General features: G+C 42.2%; 1 protein-coding gene across 1 annotated transcript in view; it reads right to left on the reverse strand.

Moving 5' to 3' along the window:
- LOC308104748 (protocadherin-15-like) overlaps positions 1-20,059 on the reverse strand; it is a 249,305-nt gene that overhangs the window by 34,101 nt on the left and 195,145 nt on the right. Inside the window, exons 28-33 of the mRNA XM_080455256.1 lie at positions 19,004-19,113; positions 17,970-18,110; positions 14,151-14,278; positions 3,230-3,460; positions 2,557-2,645; positions 734-910 (exon numbers count right to left, since the gene is read on the reverse strand). Coding sequence (XP_080311382.1) covers positions 734-910; positions 2,557-2,645; positions 3,230-3,460; positions 14,151-14,278; positions 17,970-18,110; positions 19,004-19,113 — 876 coding nt within the window. The remainder of the gene's footprint in view (positions 1-733; positions 911-2,556; positions 2,646-3,229; positions 3,461-14,150; positions 14,279-17,969; positions 18,111-19,003; positions 19,114-20,059) is intronic.

The raw sequence follows: 20,059 nt of genomic DNA on the forward strand, positions 1-20,059 counted from the left end.
TTTAAACCCTACAGTATATAACGTTTAAATCTCTATTGTTCCAAAATCAAAAGGTAGCCAACAGGCGCCTCACTTCCTTAAGAACTTTTTCACAGATTCAAATAAGAAGTTTTTGTTTCAAAATTAACATTGTTTTAATCTCAATTTAGTGGTTAATTACTTTTAAGTTGGACTTGACAGTAAGTGAGGGATTTATCTTGATATGTTACTGTCTGATTGATTGTATGAAAGATGGATTTTAAATGATCTGTGATGAGTTTTTAATTTTTAATTTAATTTCCCAACCAAGTGGCTAGTCTGACTATTTCTCACCAGCCGTGTGGAATGTTTTAGGACTAAGCATGACTACGTATTTATGCATTATATAATGCATAAATACATTCATGCATCATGTCAATTTCAGGTTTGGCATTTATGTGGATTATAGATAAGCAGTTCAAGATAAAAAATATAACACATGCTTTTAACACATGTTTGACCAAGATCTGAGCAGATATGTAGCTTTTGACATCTCTTTTGTGCAGCGCCTAACCTATCTACTTTTTCATATGCTGGGTCACATATTCATCAAACCCCGAAAGATGCACATCAACACATCACAACATGTTGATTGGCTATCTTATAGAAATTTAGTGAAGAGGGAAAAAGGAGCAGACCAAGTATAGAGCCCTGGGGGACCCCGGTCAGCTGAGTACTGTACATAGGGTTTAGGATATTAACTTAGGCTGCTTACTTGTATAGCTCCTTTATTGATATAGCTCTTTTGGTCAGTGGATCAATGGCGTAAACCATCAGCTCCGACTTGGAATAGTCTTCCTGTTCCAAACCTTCACCATGACGATGGGGCCCAATGGTCTCCACCACAACCACGGCCCCCGGTATCTGGTCCTGGACATGGCGCTCCAATATGCTACGCAAGAGAGAGAAGAGAGCGAGAGAGAGAGAGAGAGCAAAAAAGTGTGAAAGAGGATTTAATAGATTCTTCTGAAAAAGAAAGCTCTTGACAGATGGGAAGGCACCTCCATTTGAACCACAGCAGGATGCTGCGCACACACAGTCACAGGCATACAATCACTCACATACATGGAATGGACAATGACACACATACTGTGTGAATGTGTAAAGCCTGCGCGCGCGCACACACACACACACACACACACACACACACACACACACACACACACACACACACACACACACACACACACACACACACACACACACACACACACACACACACACACACACACACACACACACACACACACACACAGGCTTTGACACACTACATTTGTGCTAACATACATAGATGTTTCATCTTGGCAGTCAGACAGATAGACACCCCACTGTGCAATGTTGATTCCTGTCCTCCAGAAACACCTGCTCACAGCAGGCACAGTCTTACTGAGTGTGACTGTGAGTGTATATGTGAGCGTGCATGTGAGTGCGTGTGTGTGAGTGTGTGTCTCTGTGTGTGCACACACAGGTTTTCTATTGGAAAGTGGTCTAAACCATCACTATAAGCGCATGAGGCAAAAAGGATCAAAGCAGCAACTTGACAGGCCTCTGGCGGACTGCTTGTCAACTGGTACAGGGAAAATACTGTTGGAGTAAGCTTAGGTGAGTCTGAAAAACATGTCTTAACCACTTATTGTAAGCCCTATATACTTTGTCATAGAACGAATAGCAGATCTACAAGCTTATGTTTGCATATCTGCTATTTTCACTATAACATTTTTTTTAAAGGAAAACTGAAAACTCTTGAAAGATTTGGAAATAATGGAGAAAATAATTGAAAGAAATTTGGGTGAACCAATAGCTGAGTGGTTAGGGCGCGTACCAAATGTCCTCTAATGCCTAATGGCCGGTCCCGATTCCTGGCCAGCCGCACCATTGGCTGCGTGTCACTCCACTACTCTCTCTGTGTGTTTCCTGCCTATTGTACGTTTCAGATAGACAGTTTGCCCAAAATAGGGATGCCAGGATTCATGTGGTTAAACTAATCTTCTAGCAAAACAACAGACAAAAGCCCTACAAGCAGCCCCTATCGCTCCTTACACCCAGCCAGATATTTTGCCTGAAGTTGTGGCACTAGAGCAAAGGCCATGAGGACACACAGATCTGTAGGGTTCATCGTGCAATTAGATTATGAGATATCTTGAGTGCAATGTTTACATTTTGGCCTGAGGATGGTGCTATAGGAAAGGTCATGGGGGCACTCAAACGGTTAGCATTTGTCCACATGAAGGCGTCAAGATATGTTAAGATAATCTTAACAAACCACAACATGCATCTCGATGTTGTTTGGGTGGACGTGCAGATGGATAAACATCATCATTCTTCTAGTGGGGCTAAAAACAACACACTGGTATCCAATTGGAATGGAACTGAGGTAGCTGCAATCATGTGTCTGACCAGGTAAGTGGTTGGCTACTGGTTCCAATATGACTTTTTTTTTAAAGTGCTTTGAATTGCAAAACAGTACTGTTAGCAGTTCCTGTAGACATTGGGCTGTGTTGTGTGTGGATCTACAGTATGGCCAATCAGAAGTGTTACCTCAGCAGCTGCTCCTTGTTCTTATCTACAACAGTGGGAGGGACGTTTGATACGATCACCTGCATGTCCAGCTGGTTCACCACTGACACCTATAAAAGAAAGACAAATCAGGTGCAAATGTTTATAAGGTATTTGAATTCATATAACAAAAAAGGAAAAACTAAAACACTGTTAAAAAACTAAACAAAAAATAAATAAAGTGTTGTGATACACTGCGAAATATACCCAAACACATTGTTTATTGTGGTCTTGAGTCTTATTTTTCCCCTATCGAGTGAAAAAAGAAAAAAGAAGAAAATCAATTCCACTTGTTTCCTGTTCAGCTTTATAAATGTCTTGAACCAAAAGCCACTATTGAACTAGAGCAGTGTGCTAGAATTGCTTTGAGATAACGTCAAATGCTATTGTTTTATCACTTGTATGAGAAATAAGAACGCTAAGCCCAGATACAAGATTAAATTACCTGACAAGATATATTGTTTTAACATTGTACAACATTTTTTTAAATAGCAAAATGAGGCACAATGCAATGCATTGTGGGATTATGGATCAGCTACTTTCTTTCTTTGTCATACGAAGAAGAAAGACAAATGAAGTGCAGTGTAGCTACTTTAACTGCACTGGAAAATGGTTCAAATCCAAGCCCACACATCTTACAATCTGCTTTACTCACCACTATCTGCGCCTTGCTGCTGTTTCCCTTCCCGTAGTTGTCTGTGGCGACGACCTCAAACTGAAAATATGACCTCCTCATGTTGCGGTACATGATGGCGGTCTTCAGCACCCCGCTGTATGGCTCAATGACAAAGCCGTCTTTGCTGTCCTTACCGTCTTTGCCGGCAGGGGGACGGATGATGAGTCGGTACAACATGGAACTGTAGTTCCCCGTGTCCTTGTCCAGTGCCTGGCGAGACATGACAAATAGACAGCAGAGGCAGAGACAGAAAGAGATGCATTGTAAAAATAGATACAGAGACAGAGGTACAATTGAGAGTGAAAGAATGAGAGAAACCCAGAGGGTAAACAGTGGCATCGTCATTAGAATGGCATTATCATCACCGTTCTCATTTTGTTTAATCGTTCCGCTCATAATGACAGGATATCATCATTATCCTCATCATCATCATCATTACTACCACTGGTTGATTGTCTCCCTCCCCATGATAACTATTGGCAGCAGTGTGCAAAATACCCTACGGCAAATGTTTGGCCCATTTTGGGAATTCACATTCCCACTGTGGGAATTTAGATAAGAGACAGTATCAATCAGCTTCTCCACCATCTTGTTATTTGTGTACACACTACGCTCAAAAAGCTTTTACACATTTGAGCACACAACAAGAAGTAAGGCACTTCGCATGGACGGCGGAATGCACACAAATCGCCCTTCTATAGTAAACAATGAAGAACTGTGAGTAAGTGCTTCAGCAACAAAGGGTTCCTTGGGTGGTGCAGGGGTACAACTCCAGTGCACCATCATGGAGCCTAGGGGTTCATAGTGTCAACTGGCCGTGTTTGGGGGAGGGTCGCTGCACTAGTGACTCCTACGGGCTGGGGCAGCACCGGTCAGAGGGGGGTGTTGAACAGGAAGAATACGACGGAGGTGCTACATCCTGACACGTGAAGGGCCGTTCAAAGTCCCTAGATTGGTCTTTAACGTGCGTCAGGGGGTGAGGGATGTCTTGCGTTCTTTATGGACACATGCAAGGTCGCTCACGTTAAATCCGTTGGAATTATGACGTTGAGACGTCGTACACCTATTAATCCACTAGCTGGCAGTTGCGAGCTATTAAGTGTTGGGGGAAAAGTGTTGCCATGTCCGCTTATTATAAGCGACTTTGGGCTTATTTTTCTGTAAAGTTGCTTGTAAACAAACTTTGGTGGTTGCGGTTTTATTTGGGCTTGTTTCTAAAGTGTAGTTGCGCAGCTTATTTGGGCCAATTATTATTTAAACCAGTGATTCTCAAATATATATTGTAGATCTGCTATTTTCATGTGATGTGGCCTAGTCGATTCTTTTGGGCTTGTTTTCATAGACCTGGTTGCTTATTTCCCTCACAAAACCTGGCAACAGCGCTAACATGAAGCTAGCATTGTAGCATCTAGCCAAAACAACGCAATAAAAGACAAACTAGTCCACAAACTAGACAAAAACAATGGTTGTCTACAAAATGTGAGTTTCAACCCCTACTGCACTGTGCTATATTATTTGTGTGTCTGTGTTTAGGGAATGGCTGGGTTCATTTTGTCACAGACCGTGGATCGACGGGTCGGGTATTGGTCTAAGTAATTAAGTACATTTACTCAAGTTACTTCCACCAACGTGGGTCTTTTTTTGGAGAAAGAGGGCCAGAGGAAAACTTTTTTTTTCTTATACTGCCAACGGGCGCCAATGCAACGTACACGTCGGGCCTGACGGTGAATGTTGAATGCACGGAAGGAAATACTGGAGCCGCAGGTGACGGAGGGGGAGACAAAACAAACAACGTAAGGAGCGTCGGCGCTCGTTACGTCTCCTTACGTCCGACTATAAATGATACTTGAGCCAGTAGGGTACAACAGCAGTGGCAAACCACAGATATTGCCATAACGACTAAAAAGGGTCAAAATAATTGGCTATTCTAAAGTCGTAAAGGTAAAAAATTAAAGAAATAAAAAAGCTTAAAGGGATATTTCACTTTCAAAAAAAAATTGGGTCATTTTGATCGTTTTTAATTTGCTTGATTCAGTATTTAGATATTTGATATTCATTTTATCAGACACGCCCCCTTCCTATACAAACCCATTATAACTTCAAACTAAATTTTTAACATGTTAGATTAATCAAAAACACCCGTCCTTGGTTCTGGTGACTCACCCTAGCCTCCTAATAGGCTACGCGAGGGGGCCGTGTTTTTTCGATAACTTTTTTCATTTATTTCTAATATTATTTTTGGAAAAATAAAAAAATTAAATACAATAAATAAAATTAAATAAAATAAATGAAAAAGGTAATCGAAAAAACACGGCCCCCTCGCGTATTAGGAGGGCAGGGTGAGTCACCAGAACCAAGGACGGGTGTTTTTGATCAATCTAACGTGTTAAAAAATTAGTTTGAAGTTATAATGGGTTTGTATAGGAAAGGGGCGTGTCTGATAAAATGAATATCAAATATCTAAATACTGAATCAAGCAACTTAAAAACGGTCTGGGGTGTTCACAAAAGCCTGAGTAGACGATAAAATGACCTAAAGTTTTTTTTAAAGTGAAATATCCCTTTAACCTGTACAAGACATTTCAACAATGTTGGCATGAAAATAAGCTTTTCAATGTAGAATAGTGTTACATATCTGTGTATATGAGAAGGGTTCTATTTATTAAATTATTTATTGCACATTGCTTTGCTTAGCGGTCCCACTGACTCCTTCATTCCTGCGTGGGAGGATACCTGGCTGGGAGGAGACCTTCCATCAAGCTGGACCAATCAGGAAGAAGGCATCCTACTATTTAAGAGCTGTCAGCCGCTGCATGCGTTGGCAGTGTGTTACATGTGTCCATGGTGTAACATGCTGTCCTGAGTTGCATTGGGGTACTAAAAGTTTGGTGACCCTTGGTGCTATACACGTAGCCTGGCATTGGCCAGACTGATAACGTGGATTCACTCACACTTTCCTCCTCCACGGTATCAGTCTAGACTTCAGCCAATAGGGAGTATGAGAAATCTGAAAATGATCGGGCCAATCTGAGACAGCTTTTCACTGTTGTACGGACTGAAGTTGAAACGCAGTCACTGATTGACCCCGATCATTTTCTGATTTCTCATACTCGCTCCCTATGGGCCGAAGTCCAGACTGATACCGTGGAGGAGGAACGGGTGAGTGAATCCACGTTATCAGTCTGGCCAATGCCAGGCAACTATACATGTGCCCCCATGTTTTGAGTTTGTGAACCTGCTACAGAGCAATCTTGACTGTTGCAATGTGAGTTTCAGAACACTGAAGAATTGTGGCTTATTTTCTGATGTAGGCTAACTTAGTTCCAACCACAACCCCGTTGTCTGTATTATTTGAACCACCACAGCTTTTTGTAAACCAACCTTTTGCCTTATTTAGATTAGAGCCGATAGATTACTTTAGATTTCCATTGTATTTTTTATTTGATGTAGGTTAGGATAGTTGGAGGGTTAAAAAGTAAGTACAGGTTTAGGTTGTTTTGTTTATTTATTGCTTTGCGCCTGGGGTTATTTTCCGTTTATGTAAAACTCAATCGCATTCTTTGTAAAATGCTGTGTTGAAATCCCTTTGTAACCTCATTTCAAAACTAAAATAAACCAAAACAAAGGTCAATAATAAAGCAACAATTCACTTTATGTCTTTTCATTTCCCCTAGACTGGATCGTAACAAAGTATCCCTCCCCTAAAAGCTGACTTGAAGATTACCAGGTGCCAATAAGGGGGTCCAAGATCCCCTGTATTTCAGTATTTCAGACAACACAATTATCAGTTTGTAGACTAGATACTTACTTGGAAGTTATACAGTATACTGTACTTGTTTGAGCAGCTACATGTCAACGGAACACAGCACCCTGTTTGATCTGAGCAGTACTGACAGAGCAGTAAGTGGTAGATGTACTGAGTTTCATCAGAGGATTGGGAACAAAGCACACTGTTGGCTCGTAAAAAAATGTTCAAAGTCACTTGCTTTCTGGGACGTTTGACCCCCGAAGAGGAGTTAGAAACGTCTCGTTGTCTCATTATTTGTTGTAGTACTCGGAGGCGGCAGTAAGAGGCGTAGTGGTGCTTTGAGCCGCACATGGGTTATTCATGCAGTCTGTCAGGCTGTCTAACTGTCTAGCCTGTGTTGTCTACCTCATTCTCTTTCACACCCTCACTCTCTCTCACACGCGCGCGCACACGCACACACACACAGTCTGGGAGACATTGATTCAATGCCAGTTCTTTACGAGAAGGGCTGGCAGTATAGACTAAACCTCTAGCTCTGAGACGCCCCGCACATTAAGAGCAAAGACTGCGACAGGGAGGAGGAAAAGTAATATGTTCTCGCATGCCGCAAACAACAGCAATATCAGAGGAAGAGTGGAGGTAGGGCAGGGAGGGAGGAAGGGAGGCAGGAAGGAACAGTGGAATGCGGGAAGGAAGGAAGGAAGGAAGGAAGGAAGGAAGGAAGGAAGGAAGGAAGGAAGGAAGGAGACAGGTAAAATGTAGCAGCTATAGATCTGGGTCTTTGACAGCCCCAGCCTTGTTAAAGGTGTTTGACAAGATTAGGACAACTTCTCAACAGTACATCAATACATGCAGCGATACACACCGTCTTCACAGGAATACCAACCGCAACATAGCGTAAGTATGAATAGAACATAGTTTGCGCTGTCAATTGACAGCATTTGACTGCAGATAACTTGGCATGCAATGCCACTTCCGAGTGTTGGAGTGTGGGATCTGTCAAATAGCACGGTGAATATTAAAGCCCCTGTCACCGGGCCTTCGATAATAAGAACAACTCTATTTATATAGCACTTTTCGGAAAACAAAGTGCAAGTGACTACAGCACTTTAGAGCTCTTTAATCTCGGTTAACGTTCCCGAAAGATTAAAGTGTTCCCCCCCCCCCCCCAAACAAACCTTGCAGCAAATAATTGATTTATAAGACAAAATAAAAGCAATGATGGTTGCATACCTTCACTGTCATTTCCCAACTGCCTAGCATGCAACTCTTTTAAATTGAGTTGTTCAGAGGGACCCTGTTCACAAGGGGTTGGATATTAGAATGGAGGCAAGGATATCAAGTTATAGGAAAAGGAAGGAAATGAAACATGAATGGAGGTGAAGAAGAAGAAGAAAAAGAAGAAGAACAGAGAATAAAGTCAAAAAGGAGGAAAGGAAGCAAGGATGGAGGAAATAACAAAACAAGTGAGGAATGAGATAAAGAAAGGAATTCAAGATGAAAATAAATTAATACACACAGGATCCAATTATGTCTGGGTCTATTATTTGTGAAAAGTGACAGCTACAAAAAAAAGTTGGAGAACACTGACAATGTGTGTAGAGAGAACACAATTATGAGAGGCTGCCATCCAGTCTGTATAGCTCTGTTATCTGCCATGGAACATGTAGACAGAGGCACTAACTCACAATGCACACAAACGCAGGCGCACAAGCATTGCATGGACGTGCCAAGCATGGGCGAGCATCAGTGGTGGAAAGTTTACAATTTTGCAATACTTTTACTTCTACTCTACTACATCTCAGAGGCAAATATTGTACTTTTACTCCACTACAACTATTTGAAAACTTTAGTTACTAAAGCAGGCCGGCGGGCGGGCGCGGGCCGGACCTCTGACGTCACTCTGACACAGTCATAAAGTATACGTAGCTTGGAGGTTAGTTCAGGCAGAATATACTCGAGAGGTTACACACAGGCACATTACTATGTGGGTGTATACAGTGTTATGCACTGCAGGGTATTTAAGCTCACCTAAATCTGCCTTCCTTCCACTGTACGTGTCCCTGGTTTGTTGTTATGCGGCTGTTTGCTCCCACCGCCACCCCAGCACCACCAGTGGGCTCTGCTATTAGCTCTGCCCCCCATGGGGGGTTGTTATTGTATATCTATCTCCCTGCTCTTAATGGTTAATGATGGTTGTCTAATTGTGCTGTGCAGGGAGAAAAATGTGGCAGAGCCTGAACGCCAAGATAAAATATCATATCCACACTTGTATTCTCATTCTATAATAAAATATTGGTTCAATCTATTTGTGAGTTATCTGACTGAACCATAAGGAGTACCCAATGCAGAACCGCCCAAATATGGTGTGTGTTGTCTAACCTCTATGTATGGGCATAAAAGGGACAAGGACTGACAGATACAGATATTATATGGGCATAAAAGGGACACAGCCAGATGGGTACAATGGGTACTCTGACAAAGCCCCCAACACTATGACTCAGTGTGTGAGGGCTGCGTAGTGGTAAGCCTCTAGTTTTATACATTTGAAAACTTGTGAAATGGGACATTCTGCGTAATCATTACTTTAAGTATATTTTGATGCCAATACTTTTGTACTTTTACTCAAGTAAATTTGAATACCGAACTTTTACTTGTAACAGTGTATTTCTACATTGTGGTATTGATACTTTTACTCAAGTAAAGAATGTGAGCACTTCTTCCACCACTGGCGAGCATGCCCGTACACACATGGTATTACTATACTTGTAAGCAATTATATAATTGCTATTTTTCCTTATTTATTTTTTGCATTTTTAACCTTAACCCTGAAGCAGGCATTATACTTAGTTGTGCCTCTGTGTTATGCACCAAAATAGCTGATCTACAAGCTCACAATGCATCCTGTTGTGAGCATGTCTGTGTTTCTGTTTGTCTACATGTCTGTCCGTCCGTCCATCCATCCATAAGCCAACTTAATTCACTTTCAAAAAACATGCTATGGTGCATGCATTCCTTCTAGTGCAACAGTCACCCAGCAGACTATTACTTATTCTGTCTAGCCATCACCCCCCCCCCCCTCCCCTCCCGCCCATACCTCAGGTTCTCTCCCTTCAGTGAGCTGGTGTCTCAGCTGGCTATCTGCTCTCTCTATTTAAAGAGTTCAGTTGACAGCAGAGTAGATTACTGTAAGCCAGCTCCAGTCTCATCATTGGCAAATCCGTATTCAAACACTGTGTAACATATCAAAACGGAGTAAAATACAGCGGTGGGGTAGGGGGCTTCCTGGTAACTCAGTGGGACAGTTTTGTCCATTTTCAGGCCGATATGCAGACTTTAATTCCAGTCCTATATTGCGCTGATCAGAGCAATGGTGTGACTATTCGCATGGCCCCTAACGTGGCCCCTGGGGGTCACATGTGGCCCCTGGTGTGACTATTATCATGGCAGAACAGTGTTTGTGTCAAGTTTGGTGCAGATCCAGCTGTCCTGTCTGTCTGTCTGTCTGTCTGTCTGTCTGTCTGTCTCCCCCTCTCTCATAATTAACTATGTTATTTAATAATGCAGAAAGTTCTAACCTTTCGATCTTTCAGCCGGGGACCTAGAAAAGCCAATTGGTCATGTGTAGAATGGGCTCTTTGAAACAGATTGCTATTGGGTCAGGTGGGGACCATTTAGAAGCTAGAGGAGATGAGCCCAAGACGCATTTTGTGTTGTGACAGACCTGTAATTTAATAAACCACGCACTAGCGGAGCAGCAAAAACTGTTGGATTTGTTTAAGAAAGAGTGGCCTCTTTGAGGGTTTGAGGGTAGTAAACTGGCACACTTGGCCAATTCCACTTTATTTGGAGAACAAAGTTGCACAGACTGATAATAAATGGTGAAAATAAAATGAAATGAAAGCTAACGTGCTTTTGGTGGGTTGTCAGCTTTCATTAGGCCCAACTTTTTTGCCTATTAGCGGCAGCTGTACTGATTCTGCTGCTGTGTGTCAAACTTGTGAATATCAATCCACCAGAGACAGTGGAGAGAGTGAGAGAGAAAAGAGGGAGGGAGAGAGATAATCCGACTAGTTAATCTGATTACCTGCTGGATTTTGGATTAGTTCCATTTGGAGAAACCAGCCTACAAGCAGTCAAAACCCAAAGCGCTCACATGAACCGATATGAACTCTGGGAGAATTCGTACAGTACTGTAGATCCCCAAAATATTATTACTGTGTGCTGTGGAAATGGAGATAATCTTTTGAGAAGCTATTTGAGTCTGTTTTTCACAGCAAACCTACTCTCAAAAACAGTGACGTCACTACTCCCAAATTTGAGTGACAGTTCTAATTGGTCAACTTCAGTGGTTCCCAAAGTGAGGTCCAGGGATCCCTAGGTGCCCTTGAGGGGGTTCCAGAGGTCCCCAACAAAATTAGGAACAGTTTAATCAGTTAAGCCTTGTTGTATTTTTTGGCTATTTGAAAATAGAAGATATTACACAAGATCATGAAGCATTGCATCGCCACACGCTGTGAGCTTGTAGATTTTATATTTTCGAAACATTTTGACAAATGTTGACCCCTGGCACAAACTCTTTACTTTTCAGATGGGGGTCAAATAAATATCTCAAGAACCTTGTATCTGTATTTAGACTTTTAATGTTTTCCGTAAATTAATGCCCTACCAAATATCTACATCCATTTGAATGCAGGTTATTTTTCCCATTTCCTGAACAGTAATGTTTGGACATACTGTACAAGGCTTCCTTCCACCCGACAGCGACAACACCAATTTGGGGGTCCTTGATGTTTAATCTTTTGAGAACCACCGAACTATGACCAATTATTGAAATACACCCATTTTTCTTAACATCCTCGCCTCCCATGCTACTGACAATGTAGCTGAGATGAGGTGAGTTCCGTTAACATGAGTCTGCATTGCCAAGAGATGCCAAGCTTCTAGCCAATTATAAGACATGAAGGGGGAGGGAGAGGGAGGCCCAGTTAGGCCCAGTTAGAGGGAATAGCTACTCCAGTGTTTTGTCTGCAGAGCCCATTCTCACGAGAAAATGAGCATTATGCATTATACATGCATAATGCATTAGCACCAGTCATACTGATTGGATCACTTGCCTTTTGCTTACAGCCAGATGTCACAGCCACGGCCGTGCCCCAGTATCTTCCCTTGTGTTTCTGTGTTTCCCTCTAAATCAGTGTCACTTGTTGGTCTGTCTGTATGTGTGTGTCTCTATGTGTGCGTGTGTGTTCCTGTCCTGCCACTCGCTCACCTGGATCGTGCACACCTGTCTTCAACGAGCGCATCACCTCCATCAGCCAACACACCTGCCATCCATCAGCTCATCACCTCTGCTGCATATTAACCCTGGCTCTAGGAGTCATATTTGTTGTTTCAGCTTCAGTGGCCGTGACACGCTTCAGACCTCCATAGTTCAGTTATTAGCCGTTTGTGTTTTGGTTCCAAGGTTGTTGCTGACTGTTTTTGCCACTGTGTTCAGGATCATTCCTGGCCTGGCCCGCCCGCCCGCGAACCTGCTTACCTGCCAATCAGCCTGCCATTTCAGTCTGTCCACACCATTCATCATCACTCCTCAACTCCCTGCTGTCCTCGACAATAAACCTTGCTACGCACTTAAACTAACAATAGTTCATGTCAGAGAGAAACACCAACCTCCCTGTCCAAAATGGAAATTGGTTGAGAAAAGGTGTGACAAAAACAAAATATATTTCCATGATAAGAGTTTTATGTTTGGATTTCATACTGCACAGGATATTTGAAGGTAAACCATGACGATTATCCACATACTGCTACATTTGTTGTAAGGCTGACGTTCCATTTACAGCCGTAACACGGAGCAGTCTGCTGTGTTCCTCTGAAAGGCCACCGAAGTTGTGCTGCAAACTCCAGTGATGTCACTGGGGTACAATCCATGAATGTGAAAGCTACAGTAGCACCCTCTTTAACTGCTATCCACGGCGGCTGTGACATTGTCCTTGTTTGCTATGTTCAGAATATCTGAACCATGATGATAATGGCAGGCAAGGCCAGAGCTTGCATGAGAATACATCATGTAGGAACATGAATTAAAAAAAGGCCAGCATAGACAGAACTTATTTTCTGTCAGTATGGTAAACAACTAAGCATAGTATTATGTATGGTAAATATAGCTGACTATGAACAGAAATGCACATCAACATCTCCCTTTAAGGAGAGTAAACAGCTAATTGATTTGATTCCCACATTAACCGCTTTTGTTGTCTGAGGAAGAGCTAGATGCTGAAATCATCTCCTTGGTGGTAATACATGAACTACTTCAACCATATATACTTTGTTGACTGGGGTCCCTTTATTCCTCCTACATCAAATCTCACTGTCATCAAGTAGCCAATCTACAAGCTCTTTATCTGCTATTTTTGGCAAATGCTCGCCTATTTTCGCCAAATAATAGCCTATTAAGACATGTCCAGAGTAGAGATGCTAGGGTTCATATGGTTAAATTATCCATAGGAGCATGATCCAGTGTGCAGACTTTATTTTGTATTTGAACGTACATGTATGTATCCCTTCGCTTGCATGTGCGTGCCTTTTATTTGTAAACTTTTCCCTTGAACAAGGAGCTCAAGTAGTAATTGCGAACATGGAAGGAGGCGCGCGGCGTGCGAAGCGCGCCTCCGCCCAAGTGGAGCTTACTATGAAACCGTGCTCTGGTTGTGTGTGGCTCTGTCTGTGTGTGGCTCTGTGTGCACTGCCTGTGTGCAGCCGCACCCCCATGTGACTCACGCTCTCATTGGCTGATGACAGATGTCAGAGTGGAGCTTACTATGAAACCAACCCGATCGCCCCCCAAACACGGTGAAATAGCACGGATTGAGAAGCGGAAATTCCGTGCATAGATGACTAGGAACTCCGAAACTCTGTGCATAGGAGAACCATATCCCCCCCATTAACTTCAATACGAGGCGGACCCAGTCACGTGACTTTCTCTCTACGCTCTCCCCATCACGGTGAAATAACACGGATTACAAGTCCGTAAATACACAACATAACAATTTTAAAAAGACAACAAAAAAAGAAGGTCTGCGTTCGCTTCCCGCGTTCGCGCGTCTTACTTGTGTATATTTGTGTGTACATTTGTGTACATTTGTGTTACCTGTACTTGCAGAACTGAAGTGAATGTTTTGGCATCTTCTGCAACTCCACCTAAGTAGAGTGGTTTGGTGAAGACTGGTAGGTGGTCGTTTTCATCGCGGACATCGATCACCACCTTGGCTGTGTTGGCTGAGGGAGACAGAAACACCCACCCACAAACACCACACACACACACACACACACACACACACACACACACACACACACACACACACACACACACACACACACACACACACACACACACACACGCACACGCACGCACAAGCAAAATAATATAGCGCTGGAATGCTCATCAGTGTACTGCTCATCTGTGTACTGCTCACAGAAATCAAAATGTAGAAAATTAAGGAATGTTTGGTGATGCTCTGTAACGAGCAGAAAAACACATTTTAGGCAACATTCTTCTAATCTAGTTCATTACTGCTGTTGGCAACAAGTTGTTGCTGTTGGCAACAACTCGTGTCTCAAATAAGTCTCAAAATAAACACTTAGGCCTAATTTATATTTGGTTGCACGCCGGTGTTGTGCACCAAAAATAGCAGCTCTACAAACTCACAAGGTGTCGCAGTGTGACGCCTTGTGAGTTTGTAGATCTGCTATTTTCGGTGCACGACACGATGCACAACCAAATATAAATCAGGCATAAGAGGAAAGTGTGCTCCAGCTGTGTGCAGACTACTGGACCATGGCTGTTGTTGTACTGGATACAGCATCAGCTCTGCAGAAGCCCCCATGAGCATGACAACTGAACCCTTAAATATTCCAGGCTGCAAGGCACAGCAGGTGGCCACGCCATCTTAGCTCTCTGATTAAGTGCATGTGCATGTACGAATCTTTGAGAGAAAATCTCTGGTCCAAATGTTAGCTGTACATTAACCGACTATCAACGGCTAATGTCTTAATAAGTCTAAACAGCACATTTCAAAAGGCAGCTATTGATACAACTCCTGGCTGTGCACATAAGGGTAACTCTCAGGATTTTACAGTACAATTTTGCCTTGAGTTGAATTGCATCCAGTAATATAATGGCATGTAGTAAAGGCCATTCAATAGTGCTATTCACTAAAACTGTACCTTCTAAATTAGGGATAAATGTGTCTTGGCTAAACAAAGCCTACACAATATCTAAACATTTGCCTAACTGCTTCTTTTATTCACAATGAATTGAATATTGCATCTAGAACATAGATGGATCAAACTACACCCACATGTGACTGTGACATGGTGTACCATCACATTTAAACTATTTTAAAAGGTGACTGTGACATTGTTTAGCATCAAATTCAAACTATCTTTAAAGGAGGAGTTCACCCAAAAAATGACTTATTTTCGATCAATTGCACACCCCATGAAGCCTTGAATCCATGGATTTATTTTTGTTTTTGTGGCATTCCTAAGCCAATAATTTGATTCCCGTCTCCTACCGGCTAATGTATCCGGTAGGCAGTGGTGGAAAGTAACTAAGTACATTTACTTAAGTACTGTACTTAAGTACAATTTTGAGGTATTTGTACTTTACTTGAGTATTTCCAATTTCCAATACTTTTACTTCTACTCCACTACATCTCAGAGGCAAATATTGTACTTTTACTCCACTACAATTATTTGAAAACTTAAGTTACTAGTTACTTTTCAGATATAAATTATGATATAATGAAACATACATTAACTACTTTAAACCTATTTTAAACCTATGCTAATTGAAAATAGCAGATCTACAAGCTCACAACGTCGGCTATTTTCAAATATTTAGTACTTTTACTTTTGGTACTTTAAGTACATTTTGATGCCAATACTTTTGTACTTTTACTCAAGTATTTTTTTTATTCTGGACTTTTACTTGTAACAAAGTATTTTTATATTGCAGTATTGGTACTTTTACTTAAGTAAAGAATTTGAGTACTTTTTCCACCACTGCCGGTAGGAGACACAAAGTAGATTATTTGTGTCTCCTACCGGATACACACCCGGTCATCAAATTATCTGCGGGGTGCTCAGGCGGCACAGGGATCTGCCCTCCACCGCTGAGTCTAGAGCTTGGAATCCACTGCAGTGGACACATGGCCGAGGGTCTGTACCAGGGGTCGGCAACCTTTTTGACATGAAGTGCCAAGTGCTCATTTTCTTGATAGTCAGTGTGCCAACATCAACATTAAGTTTAATTATGACACCACATCAAAATAAAATATTTCAAACAGATTTTGATTTTCCATATACTTAACCTTTATTTTTTCTTCTTCTATTTTCTTTCATATCAGTATTAGACTATAACCCCACCTATCTCCCAGACTCACTACCCAGTCAGAGTTAGAATAAATGTTGAATTATGTGCAGGATGTAATTTGCATACCGATGTGAGGGGACTTGATTTACTTGACTACATTTAGAAAATAAAATGTAATTTGCCACTGTGCCAGTGATCACCGTCCCCTGTGCCAACAACCCGGCCGTGCCTAAGGTTGCCTAATGCCTACCCCTGGTCTATAGACAAATTCACAGAACGGCAATCATAACTGCGGTGTCAAGCGGGTGCCGCTCCGCACCGCGACACAGCAGCTACAGGCAGCAGCTCTGTGGATTTGTCTATACAAACACATCCACCGTGTTCAGTGGTTCGGGGGAGGGATATGCCAGGCAGGGAGGGTGATCTTTATCACTGTGCTAGCGACTCCTAATGGCTGTGGCCAGCACCTGTCAGTGAGGGGTGTTGAACGGCAGGAGTTAGGATACTGTATGTCCTTCCGGTGGGGGCTCCTCACTGGCATGTACAATAGTTCCGCTCAGTGGCCAACAGTTATAAGACTGGTGGTTGTAACAGTCTTCAAAAGTGTCATGTCGCGTAGAGCAGTGGTTCTCAAACTTTTTGGAGCCAAGGAACCCCACAATGATATGCATGTGGCCGCGGACCCCCACCTGATTATATGTTGTGCCAGGGACCCCCAGAAGCACTGTAGAGTGCATAACAAATAACTAAACTCTAACTAAATAAAGTTCAATATAAAGTTTGTTCATAGACTCAAAAACCAACACATTAGCTTGGTTTTTCGAAAAGTAATGCAAGAAGAAAAAGCCAGCACAACAAGCTGAGCCAAACAACTGCTTATCATTCAGTGTTTTCCTCTCAGAGTGGAATTCATCACTGAGGAGTGAATACATGTTGTTGAAGTCAAATTGATTTGCGATGTGCTTGAAACTCACGCTGAAAACATTTGGCGTGATAATTGGCGAAGACAGAAGAATCCATTTTGTGCCATTCTTAATCACTGCGGAAGTGCACTCATTTAAAACTCTAATTCAAATTCCAAAGTCTCTCCTAAATGAACACAGCATGTGGGGAACAGCATAATTAAAGAAGAAAGCAGAGGCGCCGAGAGGCGAAGGAAATGAAAGGAAAGGAAAGGAAGCGGGCCTGTTGTGAGAGGAAGAAAAGACGGAAAGGAAGGAAAGAGAAAGAGAGGGAAGTGGAAGAGGAAAATAAATCCGGAACAAACTAACAGAGAAAGAAGGCGGGATGTAGAATGTATTTCTTCCCAATGTGAAAGAAGAGGAAGAGACTAATTTGAGAAACATTCACTTCAGTTATAATTTCCGATGGAGCCTTGACGAGTCGCTCTCGCCATAGAGTAGACTATACAGACTTCAAGCTCAGACAAGCAAATGTACTTGTAAGGAAGGAAAGGAGGACAGACATATGAGTTCGGAGAAGAAAAGAGAGACTAGGCTACATGAAGAAAGAAAGTGGAAGAAGAAGAAGAAGAAGAGAGAAAGAGCCATTTAGACTCTCTCTGACACAAACACATGCAATGCACAGACTTACTCTTGGAGGGTGCACGGAGGTTGGAGGACACCACTCCCATGGAGTCAGCCTCCACTTTCAAAACGTAGCTGCTGTTGGTCTCATAGTCCAGCAGCTTGGCTGTGTAAATCACTCCGGTAGTGTTGTTCAATCTGAACACACCTGGACACAGAGAGAGAGAGAGAGAGAGAGAGAGAGAGAGAGAGAGAGAGAGAGAGAGAGAGAGAGAGAGAGAGAGAGAGAGAGAGAGAGAGAGAGAGAGAGAGAGAGAGAGAGAGAGAGAGAGTGAGTGAGAGTAAGTGTGTACAAGACACACAAACCTTTTAGACTTTTATGAACAGTTCCACTGCCCATAATATTTTATGATAGATGAAGAGGGTTTGGGCAAGTCTTACTCCCACAGTAGCCTTTAACAGTTGGCTGTTAATTTGTAATGCCCCCCCCCTTCCTAACTTCACCATGGTGAGAAGTCAGGGCAACTTCGCAAAATCTAATGGCATGAGAACACTTACTCAGCAACAGTTTCAGCAAAAGTGCTGAAACGACTAATTAACTGAAACTATATTTTAGGTGAGACAGACAGACTTGTTTTCTGTAGTGTCAGAATTCATTGCTTTCTGTACCATACAGTGTCTATTCTATCTACTCTAAGCACTGTAATAATTATGTCGTGGTCATTGCAATGGTCAAAACAGACCATAATGCACCGTGAGGTCTCTGGTCAAGCGACTATCAACAGCAAGTTTGGGTCACGCGGTCAAATAATGTAAAATCAATCAATTACTAATTACTAACTGGCTGTGCGTGATTATCAATTTGTTTCCACAGGATGAAGTTGGGTCATGAATGAATCCAGTATTTAACAACCAAGCAATATGTGTAACTTACAGTGCTTCTAATTAGTGTTCTGTAAGTATTCTCCTATTGATGGCTATGGGAAATAGGTACCAGTAATCGATTTTGCTGCCTTGTTTACATAATAGCCTTAATCACTTTCAACCTGGCATCCATATTTTGTCATATATGGGAGAAAATGGATAAAAATGCATAGTCACCTCTCTCGTTGCCGTCGACGATAGAGTAGATAATAGTTTGATTGACAGCTGCAGCCAAAATGGCTCCTACTTTTGTTCCAACTGGAGCCTGCTCACTTACTGGAGGGAACCTGTGAATGAATGAATGAACGAATACATCAATCAATAAATTTGTTACAGTAATCAAACTAAGGATGGGACATTTTATCTTCATTACTACAGTGTAGAGAGAGCAAAGACAGGACAAAGAAAGAGTTTGGCTAATTATTTGCTATTTTATGCCTCTTAGAAAATAGATAATACATTATAGAATGAAATCATTTGTGAAAATGAACAGTTTTTTTCCCCCCTTTTAGAAATGTCAGAATGAGAAACCTGTCTAAATATTCCATCTGCTCCAATAAGTAATCTTTGCCAAATAGCGGAATTAAGCTACCCACAGACTTCAAATCTGCCAAGCCTCTTATCTCCACGTCAAATGCCAGGTGGCTCTACACGCTAATCTTAAATCAATAAAGAAAGATCATATAAAAGACATCATTGTCAACGATAAAACCAATCTTTCAGCATTACAGAATTGGCTTTGTATTTGCTTAGTAAAATAGATGTGCCACTCGCAGCAATGTCTGCTACATCACTCCTGCCTGGATGCTCGTCACATGCTGCTGTGCATTTGTCCTTCGGAAACCCCATAACCCTGACAGATTCCCCACAAATCTGGCAACCCTCACATTTTCAACAGATTTCACCTCATTAAATAAACCCAGTTGAGTCATTAAGCCAACCGTCACAGCTGGCTAGACATTATAACGTGGGCTACTGACTGGCAAAGTTATTATAACATGATAAATGGGACACATGGTGAGTATATACAGTAATAAGAGTGTGTGTGTGTGTGTGTGTGTGTGTGTGCGCGCATGTGCGTGTGCGTGTGCGTGTGCGTGTGTGTGTGTGTGTGTGTGTGTGTGTGTGTGTGTGTGTGCGTGCGTGCGTGTGTCTGTGCGAGCGGGTGGGCGGGTTGTTAAAACAACTTGCATTTTTCAACAACGCCTCCTGTACCCAGAATATTCTCCACGG

The sequence above is a fragment of the Gymnoscopelus braueri genome (assembly GCF_963280865.1).
Source record: "Gymnoscopelus braueri genome assembly, chromosome: 17".
Lineage (NCBI taxonomy): Eukaryota > Metazoa > Chordata > Actinopteri > Myctophiformes > Myctophidae > Gymnoscopelus > Gymnoscopelus braueri.